Source organism: Psittacula echo (assembly GCF_963264785.1).
Source record: "Psittacula echo genome assembly, chromosome: 8".
Lineage (NCBI taxonomy): Eukaryota > Metazoa > Chordata > Aves > Psittaciformes > Psittacidae > Psittacula > Psittacula echo.
Window position 1 is genome coordinate 10063307 of NC_137744.1, and position 9134 is coordinate 10072440.

The window sequence follows — 9134 nt, forward strand, 5'->3', positions numbered from 1 at the left end:
TGCTCTCAGCTGTGTTCTGCAGGCAGTTCTTGGTACAGATCAGATCACTACTGTCTTTAGTGAATTTAAAGGACTTTAACCGAGTCCTTTAAACCTGCTACAACAGGCAGAGATAGAAGCAGAACTACATTCATGTGCTCTTTAACAGTTCCCTTCTGCAGATACATGCTCTGTGCCCAAAAACTCCAGCCAGAACTTGGATGGTGAGGCTGCAACTCCCCAGTGAGCAAACCACCTATTGTCCTTGTGGCCACACTCCTCAGAGTGCCCCAGAGCTGCCCGTGCTTGTTTCGATCCAGCCGCTGGCTCAAGCTATGCTCCCAAAGCAGCAGCTGCTTCTAACAACAGGAAGACCCTGATTTGGAGCTGGAGTGCAGGTCAATGGTGTGGCCCAGCATGCAGTGCTCCAGCTGCTCCTCCACCGCCAGCACTTGTCGCACAGCCTCCTCAAAGGCCACTGCCACATTGGTGTCATCCTTGGCACTAGTCTCCAGGTATGGATAGTTACCGTTCTCCATGCACCAGGCCTGGGCCTCCTCTGTGCTCACTTGTCTCTCAAGTTTGTCTATCTTGTTGCCCAGGACTACGAATGGAAAGTGTTCAGGGTCCTTCACATCAGCATAATAGATAAACTCCTTCTGCCAGTTACTGAGGTTCTCAAAGCTCTGCCGGTCATCCACACTGAAGGTCAGCAGGCAGCAGTCTGCTCCCCTGTAAAAGGGGGTTCGCAGGCTCTTGAATCTCTCCTGTCCCGCAGTGTCCCAAATCTGGAGGGTCACAAAACGTCCATCCACCTCCAGGTCCCGGTTTAGGAACTCCACCCCAATGGTGTGGAAAGCCTGCGAGTCAAACTTGTTGGTGACGTACCGGTTCATGAGGGAACTCTTTCCAACTCCACCATCCCCAAGGAGAATGACCTTTAAGAGCAGGGACTTGCCACTCATTGCAGCAGGACGGAGGGGCGCAGGACCAAGGCAATCTGCAGGGTTCAGAAACAGTACAAAATAGCTGTTTGACTCACAGAGTCTGCAGAAAGTCACACACAGAGGAGCAAAATACGGCATTTCCATCCCCATTTCTGAACGAGTTTTGTATGTAGGAGGTAATCTCCCTTATTAGAAAGATTAGAGCTGGGAACTGGACAAGCTTTCAGGCACACAAGTCGTCCATTAGGTCCAAAATGGAAGTAGCAGGTCACTGCAGTAGGAGCAAGGTAAGAACAACTTGTTGAGAGTTTAGTAACAATTATACCACTTTTGGTCAAAACTCTGTATCTGAAAGCTTGTCTAGTTTTTCCCAACATACCATCACTATTAAGCATTTCTTCTGGCTGTGTTCTCACAGAAACAGCAAAACCACCAGGGATCACCGTCACCAGGCCTTTCTTTCCATTGTACAGTCACTAGCTGAATGATTTCTCCTATCTGACTTGCTCTACTGGAAAGATGTAAAATATGCACAGGCCTAACATCAATACAAGTCATCAGGCAACCCAGTTCTTAATCACCCCAAGAACGCTGACTCACAAGTGGAGCGGCGCTCGTTTTCTGCACGTGACCCCTACAGCTCACAAGGGGTTTCCGAGGCACAGAGACCCAGCTTCTGTGCTGCTCTTTTCTGACAATGCTTTTCCGCAGGCCAGTCTGCCAGGGCACAGATGCGAGTTCACACTGACACCGCACATCCCTTAATACGCAGTTGCAAGAGAAAGGCCAAGTGCCAACCTGTCCTCCCCATCCCACGGACATTCTGTAAGTGAAGGTAAAGGCCTGATGCTTGTTTGGCTGCTGTCTGTACTGTACCTGCTCTAGAAATACAGCGCTTCTGCCTCTGGGACTGTCCAGGGAACACCTTTCTCCAGCATTAACAGTCACTAAAACACAAATACCAGTCAGCAAGGTTGCCAGAGCTGTGCCCGGTGCACTGCCTTTCAACCTGTAATGCTGACCCAGGCTGGAAGAACAGCAGAGCTCTAGAAAGCTGGAAGTGCAGTACTGACAGCTGGAGTAAAACAGGCAAGCACAAGGTGCTGAGCACAGAGTTTATGTTGCCCTAAGTAAACTGGAACACAGCCCATTTTTTACCATGGCAGAGCCAATAAATTATGGATGCTATACCCAAAAGGAGAAAAGGATAAACGGAAGGAGCTCTGGCAGGAATGCACAGGCTGTGTAACCTGTGTTTCCTTTCAATCCAGGGGATGTTAATAGCTTTGATCTGCTTGGCCTGCTTACCCACATACTCTAGGATCCGAGCTGAGGATTGAACACGTACCTGAATCTGCTAATCAGAAGAATGAGGCACCTGGAAGAGCCTGGTGTGAAAACAGACAGGATCTGGCTTGCTTACACCTGCTACCAGCACTGCTGCGAAGGGTGTGACACACAGTGCTGCTCAGTGATGACACCAGACCAACCTCCAACCGACTGTGACAGGAGCAGTGACACCATTGAGATCAATCAGCCCACCTCTGCCTTCCAGGCCAAACCCCACTTTCTGCATCAATCACAGCGGGGGCCACTCAACTTCGTTTCTGCTCTTCTCGCAGTTCATTCAACCAGCGCTTACCACAAAGCTAAAATCAGGAACTTCTGCTTCCAGTTCGCTTCTGCAGAAAGTGCTCTGGTTTCACTTCCCCTGCACACAAACACCCCAAAGCAAGCACTGCTGAACTAACCTGACGGGCCACAGGACATCTGAGAGGCAGATGTGCAACTCCGTAGTTCTAACACCGTAAGAGACAAACAGGAACTGCAGCATAACTCCCTGGGGCTGGTGGCTCTGTGAAACTGCTCTAAGCAGGTGAGCTATTCAAAACACTACCTCTTCCTTTCCGAAGCCCTTGCTGAGTTTAAGCTGGTCCTGCCTCAAAGCCCTTCTTTACAGATGCCATCAGCCCTGACAAGCTACTGTTTAGAGATGCTTTGTGAGCAAGCGACCAGCAGATGTTTTATAACGACTAATGGGTTACACTGGGCTACTCCGGAGCCTGGCAGGTCAGCAGAGTACCAACAGACATGGTACCCACGACACCCGCGGGTACTCTGCCACCCACGACACCACGTTAGCAACGCTGTCCGCAGCCTGCATTCACCGATAGCCCTTTACAAGCTATTGCAGAGACTAACCTCGACTCGCAGCGGGACCGAGCCCCCTTACGCTGGACGCCCGCAGATAACCGCAGCGGGGTGCGTGTGTGGGACCTGCCCACTGAGCCCCGCGTCCCAGCACTGCCTCCCAGCTAGGCAGGAGGCGAGACCCTCCGGCGGGCCCAGCCCGAACCGGATGGGGGGGGGGCCAAAGAGGGGGAACGCGACCGAGAAGGGAGCGCGGAGTCCCCTCCACAGAGGAATGGAACCGAGCCCGCCCGAGGGGTGCGTGTGTGCCGGGCCCGCCCGCACTTACCTCCCTCCGCGACGCGCCGGGCGCCGGTGCCGGCTCGCACCGCGCCTGCGCAGCGCACGCTTCCTGCGGCGGGACGGGGCCACACCTCCCCTCACCTCACCCCACCCCTATGGATGCTGTGGTCGCGGTGTCCCGGTTCTCTCACCGGCTGTGGCCCCGTCGGGGGACACCCACAGCCCCGGTATCACCCACCGCAGTACAGCCGCTGCCCCGCACACCGCTCCTGGTCTGGCCGGGCGGTACAGAAACAAGTTAATAAATGCCCTAAATGGCTTCTCCCGCATCCCCCGTTAGCGCTGAGGGAGGCAAATGGCTGACAGCTGCCTGAAGGAGTGCGACGGCCTGCCCGCCATTGCCATCACCCGCCTCACAGGAGGGAGGATGTGTTAAAGAAGGAGGTTTTTGCGGAAGAGCAGAGAATACAGATGTTTTACATGGTTGAAAAGGGAAATAGTGCCGAGGTGTCATGGGTCTATTACCGCAGCCTGCAGCAGGGGTAGAGGGAAAGGGAGACCAGACCCCCAGTGCAGGGGGCTTGGGGAGCAGGAGCCAGCTTCCTCCTGCAGGCATCATCAGCTCTTCACCCCGCTGCGTGACGAATGGGGATGCCTCTTGCTGGGGCCTGTGTGATGTCCCGGGCCCCTTCCCATGGGAGCAAGAGTGGGGACCCCTCAAAAAGCCTAGGGTGTTTTGGCTCTGAACCCGGCACCAGCCCCAGGGCCGAGCGGGTGCTCTGACTCCATCTTTCCCCCTGGAAAAGCATGAGATGGAAGGAGGATTTAAATGAAACCAAGGATTATAGTAATGCCAGCCGTCGTGATCTGTTGGAGGAGATGGGGAACAAGAGAAGTATTGAGGGGTGAGGAGGGAAGCAGCAGAGTAAGAGCCCAAGGGCACAGGGTGATGGAAGCCTGTGACCAGGGGAAGCTGGGGTGTATGGGGTGCTCCTTGGGGCACCAATGGACACAGCAGCACCAGTGCAGAAGCGCAGGGCGCTGCTCGTGCAGGCAGCAGACCCAGCTCACAGCACTGACTGGGGCTCCCTCCAAACAAGTCCAGGTCTCTGTGGCAGCCCTGCCATGCCGGAGCAAGCCTCTGAGCATGGCACACTTCCCTGCCAGCTCCTGTAGCCAGGCAGCCTTTTAATCCCATTATTCATCATTGCTTATTTATTAGAGATCTAATTCAGTGTGTAAAGATACCAAGGACAGGAGGGGCAAGGCACCTCCTGAGCAAGATAGAGCCACCAGGACAGAGCCTGCTAAGGCAAGATGGGCACAATGCTCTGCAGCAGCACCATGCCATCTCCTGACCCCCTGGTCCACCCGGAGCAGGAAAGCCTCAGGGAATGCTGCCTGCAGAGTTTAGGGAGGGCAGCCAAGGATAACAGAGGGCTCTGGCTCCAGCTAAGCCTGATGATGCTCAAGCCATGTTCCCCTGGGCTGAGCTGCAGGATGGAAGTGTTGGGGAGTCACCTGGCCGGGATGTGCCTGGGCGGGTTTGGCTGCAGGTGGCTGTGCAGCGTGGCTGCCGAACCGAGCTGGGACACAACTGGTTTGGCATCTGTATTGGATGCCTGCTAAGCAATATCAGATGCCCACCAAGCAGCTCTGTCACTCACCCTCCTGGCATGTGGGAGCACTGCTCAGCAGTAGCCAAACCTCTGGTGTGTTATCAACACCTTTCTAGCTACCAACACAAAGTACAGCACTATGAGAGCTGCTAGGGGGGAATTAACTCCATCTCAGCCATACCCAGTGCCAACTCCATCGCTTATTCCATGCCATTTGTCATGCTCAGGTTTCACATAATTTAATATATATATATGTATCCTCTAACTTTCCCATTGTATTTAATTCTCATTACTGAAATCTCTTCTTACCACCACTTAGAACTTACACTGCATACTTCAACCATCTTCGTACCCGACGTACAGATTTATACATTCTCTTTACTGTCCTCTCTCCTTCAACTGATAGATACTATTCTCCCATTCAGTGGCCTTCCTCCACTCCTCCAAATGTTTGTAAGAACCAGCTCTGACTTGAGCACCAACTGGCAAGATGGGTGCTCAGGACAGGAGAAGCAGTAGATTCAAGTGCTGGGCATCAGCAATGACTTAGTTGGGTCAGTGTTGCACTTGTTGAGTTCCTTGAGGAACTCACTCTTCATTGCTTCAGGTATTTCCTGCTACAATATACAACTCACATCACAGATTATCCCCCCAGCAAGGTTTAATCTCCCTGAGGCACACACCAGGTCTCCCCATCCTTCTGCATCACCCAGCAAGTACACCCAGGTCTTTGAGCAAAAACAATCCCACAAATGGATTTGCCTTTTCCCAAGGGAGGAGCAATCCACACTGCCTTCCCCAGGCACTTCCATATGTGCACTGTGGGGACCTTATCTCCTCCCACTGTATGTAGGGGTTTTGTTTGGGCAAGACCAGGATGGTTAGCAGATCCTCTGGTGTTAACCAGCCACGTGGCTTTAGCTAAATTTATACCCCAGTGCTTCCATGCCCTGTTGCCCAATGTTCTCAGCATAGTCTTTGACACTCTATTATATCTCTCAATCTTTCCAGAGGCCTGTGGGTGATGTGATAGACACACTCAATGCTGTGTTTCTTAGCCCAGGAATTTATGAAGTTATTTTGGAAATGACTCCCACATTCAATTCTTTCTGGGGCCACAGAATTTCATGTTGCCACAGAATTTGCCTTTCAAGGCCTAAGATGTGTTTAGACCTAAGATGGTGTTTGGGCAGTGGCACGGTGTACAGACTTGACTCACCTTCTCCTTCAGTGGCTTCAATAACTTGTCTTGTGAGACTCTACACAGCAGTTTTCCACTTCTGATGGTTTCCTACAACGCTACAGGACCCATCAGCAAACAAAGTGCAACACCTTCATCTTCTGCTAATTCATTATATGGTGGTGCCTCCTGGGCATGAGCCACATCATCAGGCGGTGCTCCAAAATCTCTGCTTTCTGGCCAGTCCATGATCTCTTCCAGGATGTCCTAGTTTGAGCCCAGCAGGCAACCCAGAACCATGCAGCCGCTCACTCACCCCACACCTCCCCCCCTTCTTCCCCCAGCTCCCGGAGGGATGGGGAGGAGAATCAAAAGAATGTAACTCCCACGGGCTGAGATAAGAGCAGTCCAGTAACTAAGGTATAACACAAATCACTGCCGCTACCACCAATAATAGTAATGATAAGGGAAATAACAAGGGAAGAGAATACAACCGCTCACCACCTGCCGACCGATACCCATCCGAACGGAGCAGTGATCTAACCTTTCCGGGTATCTGCCCCAGTTTATATAGTGGGCATGATGTTCTGTGGTATGGAATACCTCTTTGGCTAGTTTGGGTCAGGTGTCCTGTCCCTGCTTCCTCCCGGCTTCCCCTCCTCCCTGGCACAGCATGAGACTCACAAAGTCCTTGGTCAGAGTAAACATTACTGAGCAGCAACTAAAACCATCGGTGTTATCAGCGCTGTTCCCAGGCTGAAAGTCAAAAACACAGCACTGCACCAGCTGCGAAGAAGAAGAAAAATGACTGCTACTGCTGAACCCAGGACACAGGATTCCTGGGCGGTTGGGTTTCCTCAGTGAAGCTCATCGTGTGATCAACTCACTCCATGTAGCACTGATTGCATGATGTGTAGAGGGGATGTTTCCTTTGAACATCCAGTGTACCATGGGCAATTGTGGTGCCAAGAGAAGATGTGCTTCTCTACCAATAACTTCCGAAGTGGCTTGAACCCTCTCATATGCTGCTAGTATCTCTTTTTCAGCTGGGGTGTAGTGGGCTTCTGATCCTCAATACTCCTCAATGGCTCCAAACCCCTAATGACTGACCTTGGGTTTGTTCTGGTGTTTTCTGCCAGAGGCTCCAGATGAGACCATGCTGCAGTGTGAAGTCCATTTTGCACAGCTGGTCCTGTCTGGACAGGCCCCAAAGCACAACCCATTTCCTGTTTGATATGCTCAAAGGTTTGTTGTTGCTCAAGGACCCAGTCTAAATAGTTCCTCTTTCAGGTTACTTGGTAGAGAGGACTCACAGGCTGACTATAACCTTCAATATTAATTCTCCAAAATCCCACAAGGCCTAGGAAAGCTACTGCTTCCTTCTTGTTAGCTGATGGAGGCACAGTTGCTGTCTTGCTGATCACATCCACAGGGACATGACGGCATCCATCCTGCCATTTTATTCCCAAGAAATGAATCTCCTGCACACGTCCCTTGACCTTACTTCTTTTTATGGTGAAACCACCTTTCAGAAGAACCTGACCTTCACATCTTATTTCTTAAGCATTTCTGCCTTGTTGCCCCACATGATGATATCATGAATGTATTGTAGATGCTATGGGGCATCATGCTTTTCCAGTGCAGTTTGGGTCAGTCCATGACAAACAGCAGGGCTGTGTTTCCACCCCTGGAACAGTCAGTTCCAGGTGTATTGAACACCCTCCCTTGTGAGAGCAAACTGTGGCCTGTGTTTCAGTGTTGAAAAACCCACACTGGCAGCGTCAGTTGTAGTGTACCACTTGTCTGCCTCTGACTCTAGTTCATCCTGGAGCTCTAACATGTCTGGTACAGCAGCACTCAGTGGTGGCGTGGTTTCATTCAGGCCATGATAGTCTACTGTTAACCTGCATCCAGGCTTTTGCACTGGCCATATGGGACTATTTAAGGCTCAGTGAGTCTTTCTGATCACTCCTTGGCTCTGCAATAGAAGCAGGCAGGCAGCAACCCACTCACCTGGCTGACAAATGTAACCTTCCTGCATGTCTCAAAGTCCTGACGAGGTCAGGTCTGAGTTTCTACCAGCTTCTTAATCAAACCCTTCCTCTTCTTCCTCCTCCCTTGCTCATCGATGATTTCGACCCATTGACCTCATTGTGCACTGTTTGTTTTTCACCACTGGGACAATTACTGTTTTTTGTTGTTGTTTTCTGGTACAGTGCTAGAAGATGCTGGTTTGCTCTGGGGTAGGCAAGGCACCCTTCTGTCAGGTGGCGTGTCAGTGTGCCAGGGTTACTTGCCTGCTCAGGTGTAAAGTCCCAGGCTATGAGAGGTGATAACCTGCCCATGGCACCTACCCAAACCCTTCCACACACTCTGCACCCAGGGACTGGCCGCCTCAGGGCACATTTCAGTATTGCCTCACCCAAATGTTGCCTTTTCTTGCACCAGGACATCATCAGATTACACAAACCCTGTAATATGTCATAAGTGATAATTAGCAATAATAAACAGCTTACATAAGGGTGGGGAAGGACCTTGGGAGCTGCATAATGAACCCACCCACATCAGTGCTGGGTGGGAAGAAGGAGATGTGTTCCCTCATCCTCTCCACAAGATAGCTCCCTCGGCACAGCAAGGCCACCTGTGCCAGGGCAAAGCACACAGCCACTGTTTGTACTAACAGCTCAGCAAGAGATAAGCAGTGCAGCCAACAGACTCCGTGACCTGCACAGGAGCTTGCTACTTAGCTTAACACAAAACTGCTGCTGCCTGGTGCCCTGGCTTGGGTGCCAAAAGGGACTGTAGTGGGTTGACCTTGGCTGGACACCATGTGCCCACCAAGCCGCTCTGTCACTCTCACTCCTCAGCAGGACAGGGAGGGGAGAAAATAAGATGGAGAAGAACTCATGGGTAAGATAAAGGCAGTTTAATAAAGCAAAAGTGAAGGCTGTATGCAGAAGCAAAGGAAAACAAAAG

The 9134-nt window shown here is 51.6% G+C and overlaps 1 protein-coding gene across 1 annotated transcript; it reads right to left on the reverse strand.

The window, feature by feature from the left end:
* RAB9B (RAB9B, member RAS oncogene family) lies at positions 1 to 947 on the reverse strand. The gene has a single exon (XM_080624827.1). The coding sequence runs from the start codon at positions 942 to 944 to the stop codon at positions 339 to 341; it is 606 nt and encodes a 201-aa protein (XP_080480953.1). The 5' UTR covers positions 945 to 947; the 3' UTR covers positions 1 to 338.
* Between the last annotated feature and the right edge of the window lie 8187 nt (positions 948 to 9134).

Coding starts and splice junctions, on each gene's coding strand:
- RAB9B (XM_080624827.1), bottom strand. CDS start 944: ATGAGTGGCAAGTCCCTGCTCTTAAAGGTCATTCTCCTTGGGGATGGT.